Below are 19898 nucleotides of genomic sequence, written 5' to 3'. Positions count from 1 at the left end.
GCGGCTTAACTGTGACCTTGACCTTTGACCTAATTACTGTCAAAACAACAGGAGCAAAATCATCATGTGTAGTTTGACCATTGTATGCCTTCCAGTAATTGATAAAAATTCAAACCTACAGTCTAGCCAACATGGGCAAACATGCCTTCTTTGAATAAAGACAGAAGACTGAATAAAATTCATTCTTATGTTTATAATTTATTGCTTTATATACAATGAAAAATAAATACATATATTCACAATGAATTAAAAGCATTGGGTAGGGCAACATGTTCATATATTGGAGCAAATGAATGAAAATTTGTAAAAAAAAAAATCCTATATTTAACAGACAAAAAAAACAACAACATGCAGACATGTATAAAGTCTGTATACAGAATTACATATTAGATCAGTATTTAAATTTTGTCCGCAAAATATTTCAGATTTGCCCTGCTATGATCAGTAAATCTGAATCTTTATGTCCAAAAAAAGTAACAAGAAAATATACATCTTTTATAGAAAATATGTTTCATCTTTAATGAATCTTGTAATAAAAACGCATATATATGGCGACGTATTGAACTACATTGCAGTATGTTATCATATGTATTTTCTGACCTGCAGAAAAGGGGTTTACAAGGTAACAAATTAACAGTACAATCAGGTAGAATTCCTTTAAAGTGACCATGACATCTTTGGAACCGATTTTTACATAGTCTGCTTATAAATAATAACAATGAAAAAAAATCAATAGACCGACTACAGCACAGTTTAAACAGAGAATGCTTTCAAAATGCTGCTGTCTTTTGTCAATGCATGTTATGACAAGGTGACTAGTATTTTATTGCACTCAGAAACAAGAACTGTCACTATAAGTGACAAATGCCCCCAAAGCGTGCCTAAGAATGCTACAGTTTTCGGGGCAAAATATGCCACAATAGTAAAAGTATGAATCATAAAAAACGTTCTCCAAAGGTTACCTTGACCTTTGAGCTAGGGGTCTGGGTCTTGTATATGACACATCAAGTCATTATAGGGAACATTTGTGCCAAATATATTTGAAATCCCGATGACAGAGTTATGGATCGGACAAGATACAGACCATGTAAACCTTTAAATGTGACCTTGACCTTAGAGCTAGGGGTCTGGATCTTGCGCATGACACGTCGTCTCGTTATGTGGGACATTTATGCCAAGTTATTTCAAATTCCCTTTATGAGTGGCAGACTTACAGCCCGGACAAGAATTTACTCGGACGTACGTCACGCACGGACGGACAATGCAATTTTAATATGCCAACATTCGAGAGCATAAAATGTCGGATATTCAATTTCAACCCATCTATACTATGATGTAGTTACTCCATGTCCACAAGAACTGTAATCCGGATAATCCTATTTTGGCCATTTACTTTTCATTTTATTTCACAACACTCTTCTTTATCCGATTTAATGGTAGAAAAAAAAAAGTTCAGTCATAGACCATCCTAGTCTGGCATGTGTGTTCATAGCTCAGTCATTGGTATACCGTCCTGAAAGACAAAATAAGGTATGACGTCTGTAGAATTAACTTTAGCTAAAATAACAGTTCTAGTGGGCCTGTAATATGGTGTAACATTACGGCATAGAATATTTCCACAGAAAAAAAAGATTACAAGAAGGAGGTGAACATAAACCTTATCTTAGTATTTGATAAAGATCTGACAAAAGTTAATCTGTAACGATCTGCTATTAAAAACAATGTATTTAAAAAAAAGTTTCAAAATGGCATACCGCGCTTCTGTACGTGCCGCGTGCATCCGGTTCGTCGTTGTCAAAGCTGGGATTGATGAACGCTGCCGCCATTGTCTTGCTGGACTTTCCTGTATGAGAAAGAAACTAATATTTTATAGACTTGGAGTTTGTTTATCGCTGAATGCAGACCAGAGTCGTCTCAGTATAAAAACATTTATCTTAGTAACTGAGTCATAAAGAAAACGTTATTGCCGTCTGTATGAAATAGGTCTAAATACATTTTAGGTAGGACATAGCATCAGTACCACTTGTAAACGATCAATAGCTTATCCGTCCGTGCAAACATTAATTCAACATTGCCATTGTATATTTAATTCAGTTAGCTTGGTTAGCATCAAGTGCAGTATCCCCACACCCCCACCCCCCCTCGGATGGGGACACGGCTATGAATCATTATTATCCGAATAAAGTAATCTGCTGTTTCCGAGACAACTTCAGTTTTAAATCACATATTTAAACATATGTATTCGATCTCCAGACTGAATTATATAAGTTTATCCTATGCTCAAACCACACTTCTTTGTCATAAATCAGTAGACTTGCTTCAAGTTTCCGTTATCAATACCATATGCTTTATAATACCTATATTGAAGACGAAAGTGTGTAAAGAATTATAATAAAGAAACATAACACAATTTTGTACTCGGAGAGCAAGGCATGGAATGAATTGAACCTATCGTTGGTTCAGTTGGCGTATATGTGTTTAAGACCCATGAGTGTGGTTTAACACAGATGTGCAAACGAGCATGTTGGAAAGGTCTAAATGGTTCACAAAAATTGCTCTTTCGTTTTGTATAAGAAGTTCTGTGTTTTCTTGTATGCAATTCGTGTGGTCTGTGAAACAAACGGACGAACTTACGTCTTAACAGAACGGCTTCATGATCTTCATCGCCAGGACTTCTAGGAATTGACGTCACTGATGGTAACTGTTTCTGTCTGGAGATTTCTTCTATCTGAACCTCTACTTCCTGTACTTGAACAGCAACCGGAAACTCCGAACCATCACTATCAAAAACTTCGTCATCACTATTCTGTACCTTATCATAAACCCTTGTCACTTCTTTCTCACTTCGAAAAGAGTCCTTTACCTCGATACCAGAGTCATTGGCTCTGCTATTTTTATCTGAATCATTTCTTTCCAAATCAGATTCAGTCTTATTGCTCGCATTGTTTTCACTACACTTAGCATTGTCACGTATTTCATCATTATTTACTTCACTGCGTAATCTTTCAGTTTGGACAGAATTGACTCTATCACTGTTTTCTCGTGCATCTGGATGCAGAATTCCTATCGCAGCAGCACTGATGCCTTTATTAAATGGCCCGTTTCCATTAGCAACTCTTTCTGTAAAGAGAAAATACAGTGTATGATAGCATATTCATTTCAAATGATCTGCCTAATAAATGCTATATCTTTTTTGCAACTCTGTAAACATACCGAAGAATATTCCTCCGGCCACAAATCGATAGCGGTCAGATTTTCTATATAGAAATAAGAAGGGCATGTACACATTTTACTTAATAACAAAATTACTAAAAATAAGAAACCTTAGGTGCAAAAATATTACCAAAGTTCAACATTTGATTCATCACAAGGTTTTTTTAAATTAAATTTTAATTTAATTTTTGATTCGTTCTTCGGATGAAGTTTAATGCCATCATTTCGTCATTTTTTCCCTTCTTTTTTCCATATAAAATGTGCAAAAATCTCATACATGCGTTTCTTCAAAGCATGTTTTTGTATAAAACCATTGATATGAAAGCTTAGGTGCAAAAACTTTCCTACTCTCATTGAATTTATCTTTTAAATGATATTTATTTCATTTTTGTGAAATAAAAATTTGATTCGTTCTCAGACAGTTTATTTCCACTAATTTGGAAGAAAATTAACTTCAGCGCGAAGTTGTTGTTGTAGCGTCATAAGCAGACGATATTATTATGCCGCGTGAACATGCGGTATTGTGATCAAAAGGTTTAAGTAATGATTTAATCATTTAATGTAATTTACTTCGCGAGTAATTCATTTTGTGCTAATATCACAAATTAACAATATAAAGAAATGCAATTAAATATTGCAATTAATATTTCGGTTCTAAAAAGAAAGAGATGTGCGTTTCTTCTTACGTTGTTGTTCTCACCTTATTTCATATACATTTACAGATCAAGTGTCAGTTATGCCAATTATGTCAATTAAACATTAAAAAAGATAGTATTTCTACCGGCCATTTGGATCACAAATGCAAACTGTTGCTATTTTTCTACTCAGTTACAGTACAAAAAGGTAAATTATAGAATTTTTGTATACATTTTACTTAATAAATTTTAGTAAATAAATTCAAGGTTCGTCTTGATCAAATTAAAAGTGGAAAATATGTATTTTTGTGTACAAGAATGTTTAAGCAAAGTAAATAATATCTGCATTTGAAACAGAATTGAATTTTACTTCATAAACTTAATGATATATTTTGTTTTTGTGAAAATTTTACCTTGTTTCATGATCTTTTCAGTTATCATAAATGTCTTCGTGATTAACTTTCATTATTTATTGTACATATTCAATTCAAGATAATTTTACATGAAGCCAATTTCTATAATGTAATCCTATTGAATGATAGTTTATAGAAGTGATAAAATGTTGTATGCATCACGCATAAATCCTTTTTATTGGACCTGTAATAAAACTTGGCGATTACCTCTAAATAAGGAACGTTAAAACAACACAGACGTTTATAACCCTGATAAGGCTATAGTTGCGTTTTGAATTACGGGTATTTTCTTTTTGTAATTACAAGGTATAATTATCATGTGACTTTAAACTTTCGCATATTTTTTATTTTGCAAACAGTTTTCATAATTATATTGGCGGAATATGTGTAGCTACATTAAAATGAGTAATATCTGCTTGAATACGGCAAAATACCTGTACAACCCTAATTGCCATTATCTTTTTTTTTTTTTTTTTTAAATATTACAAACATACCATAATTTTCGATTCATTTAACTTCCTATTTTCCAATATGTTAAGAATTACTGAATTGATATACGTATGATGTTCAACCAATTCAGAATAAAAAAGTTCAAAACCTACACATGTGTAATTATTAACAGCTGTTTAAAAAAAATCTTACATATATATTTTTGTGACATAAGAATGGATGTGGTAGTGGCAGCAGGCATAATACATATCAAACAGACAATTTTAAAATGTCAATTCTAAAATAATGTGTTATGACCTTAAAAATTATAAAATCGTAAAAAAACATAGTTCGATTTTGTGTGTGTGTGTGTGGGGGGGGGGGGGGGGGTACTTAGGTCTTATACACATATTATACTTAAAGACAACGTTATTTAAAACACAACTGTAAAATCAGATCATATTTCTTAAATATATATGTCAGATTTTATTTTTCAACGACAGCGTATTTTATAGATGGGAGACGCCGTAAAAATATCAAAGCTAGTGCTATATAAATATAAAAGGAAGTGTCTAGGGGTACGAACCTCCTTTTTCCTAGAGATTAAGGGTCATTTACATTTCAGATTTGGTTGGAAATGAAAAAAAAAAGTAAGACTTCATCGATATTTGCCTTTAACTTGAATCTTAATGGTTTACAGATAGCAATGTTCACCCGATTTGTTACATTGTTTTTCTAAATCATGTTAAAATATACATTCTTCTTATATAAGAATATGTATGAAAATATGGTTTTTATTGCTGATAGATATGTTATATTAATATGAAAATTAATTTAATTATTATAAAATAACATGTTAAAAATGCTACGGTTCAGAAAATTACATATTAAACATTCTTTTATTTCGAATGAAAAATCCCTTTTTCATAGGTTGTAACTCCAGTGACGTTTCAATTAAGCTTGTTTAATTATCTTATATATTTATTTACGTCTCATCTATATACATCAAATACATAGAACAAAGTCAATTATTTAACAAATAAAAAGTACACAGCCGCTCTATACAGAGCTACAAGAGACAATGCATACTTCAAACCTATCAGTCTTATGAAAAACCTTCATGATATTGAAATAAACATCCAGGTGACAATACCCGGAGGCAATAGATATCGACATCGCAATACCGGTCACCTGTTACCAATACCATAATAGCTGTTGTCTCCCCTGATATCGATTTTCTGCAATATCGGTCATGAGGTCAATTCTTCCTCATGTTTAGCATATTGTCGGCTCAGAGCAAAAATTGGATAACTTCTCCTTAATCTCAATGCAGTTCTTTGCATTTTGTATTTAGTAACGATATGCTCTTCGTGTTTAAGATATAACAAAGTTCAAAAATATATAAATTGCAAGTTTTAGGCGGCGAATGATCATATGTTTTAAAGCGGCATGCCTCCAGATGGTTCGACAACAAAAAAATATTTTTTTTAGATATCTTGAAATAAATGCTGTATTAAGGAAGCTTTAAAACTTAATTACTGACAAACTTCATGTTACGGAAACACGTGAGAATTTGCTTTTTTTACTACTTTTTACGATGAAAATCGAAAAGCGTTTGTCACGCTTTTACTCCAGGTAAACTGTCTCGATTATTAATATCTATATCTTGAAGTCATTATTCACTAATTCAGCTATAGCACTATTGGTTACGACGACGGGAAAATGTCTTTATTGCCGCGGCGGTCCGGGGTTCGATTCCCGACGCAGTCATCTTTTTTTCTTGGTTTGAAATTTTAAAAATATCTTAGAAACAAAAATTCATATTCAAATGTTCATAATATGACCAAAACTTCAATTTGAAAGAAAGATTATTTTTTCGCCAAATCTGAAGGCATGCTGCTTTTAGGTTAAAATACTGTATTTATTTTATCTTTTATTTTGCACCAAATGAGAAACTGAATATGAAACTTTACACAGGGTTTTACACTGAAATGGATGAAATAGATACTCATCATCTCTCACCATTTTCGTCTTTAACTACTGAATTATTTTTCCTGATGACTGCTTTATACTTTTCTATTTCTTCTGACTGACTTTGCACGATTTTCTCGAGCTCCTTGCACCTTTTTTCAGTCTCCGTCTTTGTCAGTCTCAGAAAGTGGTGCTGGTCCTCAAGTTTTTTCTTATATTCTGCTTTACGAACTGAAAGAAAAGTAGGTTTATCGTATCAAAATATTGTAATTTTTGACTAAATGCAAACAGGACAAAGTTTACCGACTCTCATTTAGCGTTGTAAATATATGATATCCCCGTATATGTGCACAATCACCGTTGTGAGACGGATATATCCCCAATAAGCGAGCCCATTGGCGTTTTATCCTCAGTTTTAACAATTTTAATAATTCTCTATATAAATGATACTTATTATGCACATGTAAGAAACAATAAAAACTTAGAAATTCTCGCTTCGGCTGTATCTTTAAAGGCATGTTTTATGTCTTACTATTACACGCTCGGGGTATTCTCCACAGTCGAAGCACGATGACAAATGTAGCTGCTTCAGTTGCACTGCTGTAACACACGAGTTTCTCGTGCACAAGAAAGAAACCAATCTCCACACCTAAACTGAGCAATACTATGAGCATATCGAACATCTGAAAAAATATCAAAATATAGGTAATGCATCTGTATATTTTACATATGGAGAAGTTAACAGAAAGAACTTCATTTCAGTTGGATGGACATGGTAGGAGGAGTTGAGTACACAAGAAAAGTGTGACGGGCCGGTGGATGGACGTACAGACGGACATTTTGATTACTATGTGCCTTATGGGTCTTCTACTCTGGGACATAGCATGAATGTTTACATCAAGATGATAATATGTACGAAGTTTCATTTTAACTTGATGGATGATTGTAGAAAGAATCGATACACAAGCAACTTTAACAGATTTCGGACAGTTCAAACACCATATGCCTTACGAAAGCGTTAACATGCCACTATGAAATTCCTGAAAAATTAGCATTAGCTTTCAGAACAGTTAACAGTTCTTTACCTGCCAGATATCCTTGAGAAATTTCACTTTCAGATACAACACTTTACATACAATCTGCAATATAAAGCAATGATATTGTTAGTATTTCAGTGAACATGGCTATTTACTATTGTACAAAATAAGAATATCAAATCTTAATACAGTGTTGCTGAAAAAGAAACGAAGAAAAACATCCAGCTCTATTAACCTTTAGGCCAAAACTGGTGTACCGAAACTGGATACTGTGGTTTCATAGTTTAAGGTTATGAATATAACAAATTTAAGCCTTACAAAAGTTAGATTTTTATCATTTTTCTTTTTTTTTCATTTTCAAAACTTTTTTGAAACTTGTTTATTTCAAATACGAAATTAGTCAAACTCATATTAAACGTGTTGATAAAGATTTTAAAAAGCTCGACAAATACAAGGGAACAAAAACGATAACAAGTGTGCTTGAAAAAAAATATTGGAGGTTCAGAGTCCAGGTCTTGATACGCTGTCACTTCAAATGGTACCGCAACACATACGTTGACGTAACAATAACGGAATTCCGTCGCACTGGGGCGTCAGATTGTAAGAATCTGTCACTGGTTGAAGGTGCTGGTGGAATTATTTGGCTTGAGAGTAGCTGTAACTGTAACGAGGTTATATTTCAGATATTTCCATCCGCACCTTCAACTAGTGACAAATTCTTTTTCTTGCATGCCTTATTCTTCAGTCAACAGAAGAAATTTAATAAAACAAATGTTGTTTTTTTATTATTACAGTAGCGTATGAATTTACGCATTCATTCATAATTTTTAGCACATGGAGTGTAAGACGCCATTTTCTAGCACCGACAAAAACACGGGAAAAACCTGGCCTGCATGTAAGAACTTCTCTAGTCATTTACAGTATATTAAGCACATAGACCAAAAAGATCGGCTGCTATTCACGGAGGTCGTCATTTCAAATGTGCATTATACCCCGGAAGTCATGACATGGAGCGTGCTCACCGCAGAGAGGGCTAACCCCGGAGGTCGTGTTTTCGTGCCTACTCACTCCAGAGACCGCGATTTGAGTGTGTTCATCCGAGAGACCCTCACTTTGAGCCTGCGTGTCTCGCAAGCCATTGTCATTACGATGTACCTCCTGATAATTAGTGCTTATTTATCAAACTAAAGATTTTGCCTAACGCTCAAGTTCGAATTGATTTAATATTAAGATTTAGGCGTATTTGTACAGTTTTTATTAGATTGTTTAGCTACGTGGTCGTAAATCGATATTCAGCTTTTGTACTATCACTTCCGACATTTGCGAATTCCATTTGTCGCGAATACATAACATATTTCATAACAGCTCTGAGCTGCAACCATTCAAATATTGTAGCGTTATTAATTTCTCATTAATTCATATTCAGAGTTCGGTCAGAGGCCGTTATTCAGCCATCTATTCAAATTCACATAAAAAAGCCTTTTAAGGAATCCATAATTGACAATACTTAGAATATTACAATACTATACATGTATGGAAAGTTTAAGTGAAGGCAGCTGGGTCTGAGGTCCCGACATCAGACCCAAATCTACCTTTATTACCTTGTTTGTGAAAACTGAATACTGAAATTTACAATTACCGACTCAAATCTGTGTTGGTTACCTTATGACATTAGTGAATAATGATATCCGGTTCAAATCTGCTTTGATTACCTTCTGACAACTGAATGCGAACGATCGAGGGCTTTAATTTGCTTTGATTAACATGTGACATTATAATACAGACCAAATAAGGATATCAGTCTCATACCGGATTTTATTATTACCTTGTGGAAACAGAATACATTAGTGAATAACGAACTCCGGTTCAAATATGTTTTGATTACCTTAAGAACCAAAATATAGCGCTCGAGTACGCTCTAAGACAGAGTATGTTTTTTGTTGTTTATTTGTATTCAAATAAAAACTGAATAAATATCACAGACCCAGCTCTGCTCCAGATTTTATGCGAATTTGAATACAGGGTTGTATAATGAACTATTTAGACCAAAGTCTGCATTAGGTTACACTGTGGTTTTGAGTAGAGAGTTTCTGCGGTATTGGCGGGGACTCTGCATTGGAATCCCTAAAATTTTGAATATCATCAGTGGACCCGTAACGACACTCGACAATTTCCGTGTGATTACGTGTTCGAGTTCGGCAATCCGGCATTCTGTGGACTTTAAGCAGATCTAAGCGCAAATAACTTTCTGTAAAACCGGGGAATGCCGAAATCACACACGGAAATTCCTGTCGTCATAAGGCCGGGTCCACTACATTAAATCTATTATTGTATTTTTTACATTCGCAGATATCTGATATCTATTTACATAAAAGATAGTTAAAAGATAGACTAAGTGTTGTTTTTATAATAGATTAGCATGTTTTTGTTGTTTTTTTTTTTTTTCATTTTAATAAGATATTCTTAAGAATTTGATACTTTGGCTCATGTTTTCACAGCCAATAATCAGATTAGCAATTACTTCACACCCGGGTCGGACCTGGTGATGTATGCATTTAGCGACCTTAGACCTTACTCTAGTGACCATCGTGACCAAGATATAATAGTCGCCGACTTCAAATCACGTGTGCCTCATCGATGTAATTTCAAAACGTTATTTAGGGTGTAGAATTGTTTTTGTAAGGATGCCATCGATACAGGTCGAAGGTTCTACTAAGGTTCCCGCCCATGCCTAAAAATGCCGTTATGGGCACCTGGGGTCTTCTTCCACCAACAACAGCTGGACAAGTCGCAATATGACCCAAGTTGTGTTCGTATGACTTTTAAAATGACAAAAATAATAACTGAAATAGACATAGCTTTGCATTGGAATCCTTCTTAAAATTAAAATTTAAAATCTTATTAAAATGTCAGGGAAATAGAATTTAATGTCCTATCGGAATTGCCAGTAGAGAACTGAATGCCGATATCCCAATGTAAGACAACTTGGACTGTTTAATTACTGGAGAGTCCGATGGGGTAACGAAATCTCATATTCATTTAACATCGGCATTGGGTTTATCAGCCCTCCTGAACGATCCGATATCCAAAATCCAGTTCACATTATACACTTACTGACAGTAATAAAAATATTGCCCGAGGTGTGAAGGATCGAGGGTCAATAGTTTTTACGACTTGCCAACAAGCCATTCAGTAAGTTATTATTATATAGCGTCGGATAGTGTTTCTTCATTCAAATTTTAACTTTAGCCCGGCAGAATGTTGTGTAGAACTATACACCGGTCAATAGCACAACCTATGGACCGGCAATTTATATAACGAAGCATGTAATAAAAGTAAATATAAAATCGTATAACCTCTATAAAGAAGACAGCTGATATAACTAGAGTTGCGTATCTGACAATAGCCACAGTATCGCTGAGATGAGGGTGTAAGCTATTGTCGCAGCCCCCGGGATCGTACGACTGTGATGGCGTGGCTGGTGGTAAAGTCGTTTCATTTATTTCGATACCTGTGTTGTCTTCTGACCCTGATGCCGGTACTGAAAATAGGTATTATTCTTAATATAATAGTACATGTATTTCAATCAGCGTAAAGCGTCAAACTTCAGAATATTGAAATAGGAAAACACGATTTTATAACAGTAATTATAAATAATACTGTACAACCTTTAATATATTAACGAATAGTAGGCCACTCTATCGGACTATAATAATTATGTATAAAGTGTTCCTATATAATATACCTATGCATGTACTATTGGTGTTAACATTTGCTCAGATCTTGAAAGAACGGCAAATCCGAATTTCAAGTTCAACTATGACATTCCCCTTTGTAACATAAAAGAATTTCTCTCTTACAATGGTATATATGTTTTTCTCTTAAAGTGAAATGTATGTTACTCTCTTACAATGATATGTATGTTTCTGACCTACAGGGGCATGTATCTTTCTCTCTTACGGTGTATGTTTCTGACCTACAGGGGCATGTATCTTTCTCTCTTACGGTGTATGTTTCTAACCTACAGGGGCATGTATCTTTCTCTCTTACGGTGTATGTTTCTGACCTACAGGGGCATGTATCTTTCTCTCTTACGGTGTATGTTTCTGACCTACAGGGGCATGTATCTTTCTCACTTACAATGATATGTATATTTCTGACCTACAGGGGCATGTATCTTTCTATCTTACGGTGTATGTTTCTGACCTACAGGGGCATGTATCTTTCTCTACAGGGGTATGTATCTTTCTCTCTTACGGTGTATGTTTCTGACCTACAGGGGCATGTATCTTTCTCTCTTACGGTATATGTTTCTGACCTACAGGGGCATGTATCTTTCTCACTTACAATGATATGTATATTTCTGACCTACAGGGGCATGTATCTTTCTCACTTACAATGATATGTATATTTCTGACCTACAGGGGCATGTATCTTTCTCACTTACAATGATATGTATTTTTCTGACCTACAGGGACATGTATCTTTCTCACTTACAATGATATGTATCTTTCTGACCTACAGGGGCATGTATCTTTCTCACTTACAATGATATGTATGTTTCTGACCTACAGGGGCATGTATCTTTCTCACTTACAATGATAAGTATGTTTCTGACCTACAGGGGCATGTATCTTTCTCACTTACAATGATATGTATATTTCTGACCCACAGGGGCATGTGTCTTTCTCGCTTACGGTGTATGTTTGCCACTTACAATAGTACGAATGTTTCTTTCAATGATATGTATATTTCTCACTTACAATGAATTGTATGTTTCTCTCTTACAATGGTATGCATATTTACTATTTACAAAGGTATGCATTTTTCTCACTTACAAAGGTATGCATATTTCTCACTTGCAAATGTACGCATGTTTCTCACTTACAAAGGTATGCATGTTTCACACTTACAAAGGTATGCATGTTTCTCACTTACAAAGGTATGCATGTTTCTCAGTTACAAAGGTATGCATGTTTTTCACTCACAAATGTATGCATGTTTCTCACTTACAAAGGTATGCATGTTTCACACTTACAGAGGTATGCATGTTTCTCACTTACAAAGGTATGCATGTTTCACACTTACAAAGTTATGCATCTTTCACACTTACAAAGGTATGCATATTTACTATTTACAAAGGTATGCATGTTTCTCATTTACAGAGGTATACATGTTTTTCTCTTATAAAGGTATGCATGTTTCTCACTTACAAAGGTATCCATGTTTCACACTTACAGAGGTATGCATGTTTCACACTTACAAAGGTATGCATCTTTCACACTTACAAAGGTATGCATCTTTCACACTTACAAAGGTATGCATATTTACTATTTACAAAGGTATGCATGTTTCTCATTTACAGAGGTATACATGTTTTTCTCTTATAAAGGTATGCATGTTTCTCACTTACAAAGGTATCCATGTTTCTCACTTACAGAGGTATACATGTTTTTTCTCTTATACAGGAATGCATGTTTCTCACTTACAAAGTATGCATGTTTTTCTCTTACACTGATATGTATGTTTCTATCTTATGTATGTTTCTCAACTACAGAGGCATATTTTTCAATTTCAATGTTTTATATGTTTTTCTCTTACATTGTCTTAAATGTATGTTTACTGAACTAATTACCTTGTATAACTTGTAAATGTATCATTAACTCTGCTGCTGAAAGAAGCACGTGCACCAAGGTCAATGTCACCACGAGACATTCTGCAGCAAGACTGTACAGGCTACTACAACATTTACAACTGAAAAGAAAAAAGTTCGACTGAATAATTTGTGTCGACCCTTTAACCTAGCCAGTGCTTCACAAAGATATGATCTCTGCTCGAGGACGAATTAAGTTAGATGTATTGTCGTCTGCTAAATCATTACAAGGGACATTACTTAACCCGAGGGTAAATGTCGCGACATCTTAATTGATAATCTTATGTTAAACCATGAACGGGCGCTTTCTTCTCTGCAGTGGATAGGTAACTACGGGATTGAACACGGCACTGTACGAGTATCTAACAAACTAAGGGATGTCCAAACTATCTACACAGGAAGAATTAGAAGATAATTGTTTTATTATTGAACTGCACTAACTCATTCAGTGAGGGTTCGGAAAGGTGAATCTGAATCCGACTATACTCATGCATCAACCTTAATGAGCGATAATGTGCCCCCAAGCTACTGTTGTACCTCGCTGATTATCCAGAAAGTATTGACCTTTTGATGAAAGCATTCCATCCATCATTCATGTAATATCTTAATCATGAAATGCATTCGATACAAATTTTGTGCACTACCAATGAATAATGAATTGATAATATTGTTGAAACTACCTTGAAAATCAGAAATCAATTGCAATAACATACTGAACCTTAAATGTAACGCTATGTATACATGTCGAGGGATTAAGGGGAAAACCAACATAGTGGCTTTGCATCCGCGCAGTCTGGTCAAGATCCGTGCTGTTCACTTTCAAAGCCTACTGCAATTAAAGAAACTGTTAGCAAACAGCATGGATCCTGACCAGACTGCGCGGATGCACAGGCTGGTCTGGACTCATGCTGGTCGCAAAGCCACATTGTTGGTTTTCTCATGGCGCGGCTCATATATATTTATAAATATACGTACATGCGGTGATTTGTCATGTTTTCTCGTAAAAGCTACATGACCTAGATCCGTGGTATGTTGTAGTAGCACCAGAACATCATGTTTTTTTTTTCGACAAATCGTTTTGACTTTTTCTCCTGTCATCGAATGATTTCACTAATCCAAAAATATTAAACCTTCAGCTGGAACTATTGCAATTTCTATTGATTTATATTTGTATTTGTTGATAATTGAGTGATTTTCAGTTCTTTTTCTATCGTCTATAAACAATGACTGCCGATTTTAACAATCCTTCCAACAAATTTAATGGTTTTTAGTTTTCTGATAACTTTTATCTCACTGAAATTGTAAATTGCTTATACAGTCAATAAAGCGTAGTTATTTGCTAATATATTGTCATGCTTTGGAAAAATGATTTATTTCAGAAATTGTGGAATATACTGCTATAAGTTCTAAGATAGTCACAGATTAAAAGAAATATCTCAAATCGTCGATCAAAAAACTGGTTTGCTTATCACATTAAGGGGGCAATTTACTACGATATTCTCTGTTAGATTTATACGATTTTGGTACTTTCGCGCTTTCGTAGAAACAATACATTGCCGTGACTACAAACCATAAAATGAAAATGGCTTTGTGCACTTGTAAAGTTTCCCAATTTCGCTTTTCCAGGAATAGTGTTTTGAAAATTATGACTAAGTCTTGTTGTTGGCTAACAAACATATAGACATATTTCATATGCCGGCGCACATACTGCTTTTGTGTGTGTACAGATCAGTTTGGGTACGCAAGGACAGACATAGCTTCCGCAAGGACCGATATTGTTTACCTACGGACCGACATCACGTACGCACGGACCGAAATGGTGAACTCACGGACCGACATGGTGAACGCACGGACCGACTAGGTGAAGTCACGGACCAAAATGGTGAACGCTCGAACCAACATGGTGAACGCAAGGGCAGAAATGGTGAATACAAGGACCGACATGGCGAACAAACGGACCGACATAAGATCGACATGGTCGAACGCACAGACCGACTAGGTGAAGTCACTGACCGAAATTGTGAAAGCTCGAATCAACATGGACAGGAATGGTGAACAAACGGACCGACATAAGACTGACATGGTGAACGCACGGACCGACATAGGAAGAGAACGCACGGGCAGATATGGCGTAAGCACAGACCTACATGGCGTAAGCACAGTCCGATATGGGGTACACATAGACCGATTTGGGGTACGCACTGACCTATATGGCGTACGCATAGACCGGCATAGTAATGACATGGTGAACGCACAGACCGACATTGGACCGTCATGGTGAACGCGAGGACCGAAATAGTGAATGCGTGGACCGGCATAGGTCTGACATTGTGAACGCACAGACTGACATAGGACTGTCATGGTGACCGCGAGGACCGAAATGCTGAATGCGTGGACCGACATAGGACTGACATGGTGAATGCACAGACCGATATAGCGTTGGCACAGACTGGCATAGTGTTCGCTAAGACCGACATGGCGTACGTACATACCAATATTGCGTACGCACCGACTAATATGGTGTAGGCATAGACCGATATGGTGTTCGCACAGACCGACATGGTGTATAATATTTATGCGTGTACTTATATATTTGCGCATGCACGTATAAAATGTTCCTCGTATGTCATTAAAGTGGAATTATGTGCATTTTTCAAGTAAAAATCCAGCTGAAATAGATGTGTGTGTATAAAGTGTGGAGGAAATTATAGTTTTTAACCCAATATACTAAACTCTTCCTGTAACCAGTACGAAATAATAAGTTTCCAAATATGGCTTTTATTATTTTGACTGGGGCAGTCTTTTTAAGAAAAGTCGAACTGCACGCAGGAGTTGCTTCCCTTCAACTTCAGAAATCTCTATCTATAGGTAAGGGAGATCACTGTGTAAGAGATTGAAGAAAAGAACTGTTATTTTATAGTCCAGTTTCTTTATTTCTACAGCATCAACTTCAAATACTTGCACGGCATTATCGTTAATTTAACACATTTAAATGCACAGCAACCGAAAATTGCTTTTATAAAACATTCACCAAAAACACACTATGTGCAGTAAGATGCGCATAAGGCCACTTTAAAGTGTTTGAAATGCAAGCGGTAAGTGACTGTTAAGTACAATTTGATTTACGATGATTATTATGCGGAGTACACAAACTTATCTACCCATTATCTAGGCTAGATAAAAAATATAACTTAGTTTAGGATTCTTAGTAAAATTACATTTCATAGCACGTTATCGAACATTTTTAGGACACTTTTGAATGTGTTTTATCATTAATTCAGGTATGTTGGTTGTATTCGGCATGACTGAACTTGTTTCAAGGCTGGGAGTTCTAGGTCATGTTTTCCTTGAAAATAAGATAAGTTACTTCCTGTACATTTACCGTAAAAAGAAGATTATTTTGAACGACGTTACGCCCTGTCAGATGATGAGTCAATGATAACAGATAACTGAAAAATTTGTAATATCCTGGATGAGATGATAATAAACACGTATCGAGTGTGTAGTTTACTTCAATACGTGCCAAAACTCTTTTGAGCACAAACATAAAGTTGACCAGTGAGACAGTTGCTAGTGATCTCAAATCTCAATTTCATAACGCCTGAGCAAGGTTGCTCTCCAGTATCGTCTGGTTCTCGCAAACAACATAAGCTTCTGCGCATGAATGTTGTGATCCATTGTCCACTACTTTACCTACTGGGTCAACCTTTGCGCAGGAATATTACCACTGTACCGATAACCGGAAGTAACGCGGTGTTGGAGATTGCTACTGGGCTAAAGACGGGCAATTTTGACACTGACAGTAAAATCAGGTTCGATTCTATAGCTCGTCACTGACCTCTGACTTTTAAACGAGTTTTATTATCAATGAGTAGTCAACTATTCGGACAGACTATGTAATACAACTGTACACAAACTACCATATTTGTTAAACTAGCAGATAGTATTAGTAAAATAACAGTTAGAGAGGTCCAGTTTAATTATACGCTCAGTTTAAACAGTCTTCATCCTGCTTTTCTGCGCAAATTTAAGTTCATTGACTGAGTACAAGTATCTTCTAATTTTCCTTGTATGCCACAAACTAGGGCCTATACTTCTCACCAAAGACACTCTTTAGATACGAGATAATTTGAGATAACAGTAGGATTTTTTTGTTATTTTCCGTAAAAGATGTACTTTGCACGTGGATGATGTGCACAGAAAAATAAAAATACATAACTCATAGCTAATTTGTTGAAAAATACAAACGGGAGGGATTCAAACCACGGACTGGTATAGCTAGAGTATGTATTGTCACGTTTACACCTATGCGTACCGTCTTAGCTATCAGACGACGCAGTTTTAACGATTACATTTTTATTATACATGTGTACTGCACATCTATCACAGTGAAAACTGATAATGTTTTCGGCAAATTGTTATCATTCATATATACACCTGACTAAAAACCAAATAATGACCTTATACATGTTATAGTGATGAATGAAATTTTGCAATTTCAAATTAAAATTTTACAAGATATCCTAAATACTGGCTGAAACCTGTTGAACATGGTTCTCTGCCTCATATGAAATTACCACGATTGAAAGATATTCTCAACAGGTTCCCAGAATTTTTGAAACAAAAGGAATAATTAAGATAAAATTAACCAATTACAAGTAAAGACAGACACCCTGGCAGAATATGAGCGATACTTTGATTGACTGCAAATGCACATCCTGTCCATATTTTAAGATGTTGGTTTTGGGAACAGTCATAGATAGTACTTTGTGTACTTTTTCAAAAATTTGACATCATGAAATAGAAAAAAAAACTGTAATAAATATTTGTAAACTTATGAACGAGTCATATAATTTAAGGACAGAAACAGTATAGTTGTTATGAATATGTTTTATTATACATATAAATAGAAGTATAATATTCACTCTTGTGCATATACCTGATAATCATTACATATATATGTTCAAACGCCACAGACATGTCATGTCGATTCTGCTTATAAAGTTTCCTGTTGTTGCTGCTGTCTAAAAATTTAACTGATTGCCCGCAGGGGTTTCGTCTGCAAATTATCAAGGCTTTACCAAATCTAATGATTTAAACTGAACCAAACACATACAAAAAAAAACAAAAAAACAAAAACAAACATTACAGCTAATGTTTAAGAATACACTTAGATTTAGCAAAAGCAACATCAAACAAAAGGCTCAAAGAAGCTGCTTAAACTACATAAGACCCCAAACTTGACTTCTGCTCAGTTGTTTGGCACCCTTTCCAGAAACATCTTGCAAAAGGATAAAACAACATCAAATTGAAAACTTTGGAACATCGAATGGTCAATAACTATGATATTCCTGTATCAATGTCAACAACAGCTTGTTTTTTTGTTGATCATGATCATCCACTAGAAATTGAAAATTCCTCATAATAATCCCAGTCTCGAACTTGGTAACGCGTTGATTCTTTCTTTCCAAAATCATTTTGTCCACGCCTCAGTATCTTAACCGGGGGGGCTGACGACTGTCGTCCCCTTGCTTATATCTTGGTTTTTTTTTCATTTCCAACTTTTATCTTTGAATTACTGCGCCTAACACTGTTTCCTCGAGAGGCGCCTCTCAGCCGTAGGTCTAACTGATTGCTATGCTAACACAATTTTACTACATACATTTCTTAACACTTTGTGTGGGTATTTTTGTTCCTTAGGTAAATCAATAACAGAATAGTTTACGAAAAGTATTAAAACTGTCATAAAATATAGCTTAGATATGATTGACCCCCCATCGTTTCCAGACTACATTTTGTAAGACTATTAGCAAAATGCTCGCTTAGCCACTGACAGCTCCTAATAGGTAAATAGGAATTTAGGGGAAACACCTTATGTCTATGTAATATCGCCAGATGTTACATCTATGATAATATCAGTCAAGAATCATTGAATTAATTAAATACTGACCTATTTTCTGCAGTCATTTTTCTGTATTAATCCGTTTGTGGTGTCATTTTTTCACAATTTATTTGAATCACCGTCACATGTTTTCACCATATTGTAAATTATCTTTGGTACAATGTTTTTACATGTACATATCGCTTTATATTATCACACTGAACCTTTGCCGTCATTTAAGATAACTGTTAATCGTCAATTTTGGGGATACGCCCCCATAGTTAAACTATCAATATACCACGAACAGATAAACAAAACTTTCGAAATCTATTCCAGTTAAATTGTTGTTATTGATTACTTAAAAACAGCCTGCGGATGAAATTATCTAATTATTTATTAACGTTGCGGAACACAGTACGATTCATTTAGTTCCTCTTTTCACAAAGCTTATCCATGTATCTTTTAATTATTATCTTGTTAAACACAGATTTGAATAACGATATCCACCATTAAGCTGGTTATTTAAAGCGAACTGTCAACCAGGACATCGCATTTTTCCCATTACCTGTAGATTGTTACATTGTCATTAAATCCCAATAGAATCTTACACGGTGGGAAATCGATACTTAAGTTGTTGCGGCAGGTATTATTGATAAATCGTAAATT

General features: G+C 35.1%; 1 protein-coding gene across 1 annotated transcript; it reads right to left on the bottom strand.

Annotated features, from left to right (window-relative positions):
* Positions 1-173: 173 nt before the first annotated feature.
* Positions 174-19860, bottom strand: LOC123566324 (uncharacterized). Its single transcript, XM_045360299.2, has 9 exons — positions 19302-19860; positions 13334-13452; positions 11055-11239; positions 7747-7800; positions 7194-7344; positions 6713-6892; positions 2635-3120; positions 1755-1843; positions 174-1513 (listed from the first exon to the last, which is right to left on the bottom strand). Exons 1-9 carry the CDS (start codon positions 19316-19318, stop codon positions 1487-1489), a joined length of 1308 nt encoding a protein of 435 aa, XP_045216234.2. The 5' UTR covers positions 19319-19860; the 3' UTR covers positions 174-1486.
* Between the last annotated feature and the right edge of the window lie 38 nt (positions 19861-19898).

The sequence above is a fragment of the Mercenaria mercenaria genome, chromosome 8 (assembly GCF_021730395.1).
Source record: "Mercenaria mercenaria strain notata chromosome 8, MADL_Memer_1, whole genome shotgun sequence".
Classification (NCBI taxonomy): Eukaryota; Metazoa; Mollusca; class Bivalvia; order Venerida; family Veneridae; genus Mercenaria; species Mercenaria mercenaria.
Note: the sequence above shows the minus strand (reverse complement) of the source record. Positions and strands in the feature narration are given on the sequence as shown.

Excerpts from the sequence above, each read along its gene's own strand:
- LOC123566324 (XM_045360299.2), bottom strand. Across the intron at positions 6,893-7,193 it reads AATACCCCGAGCGTGTAATA|TTCGTAAAGCAGAATATAAG; the intron begins GTAAGACATAAA and ends CTTTTCTTTCAG. Across the intron at positions 1,844-2,634 it reads TGAAGCCGTTCTGTTAAGAC|GAAAGTCCAGCAAGACAATG; the intron begins GTAAGTTCGTCC and ends TTTCTCATACAG.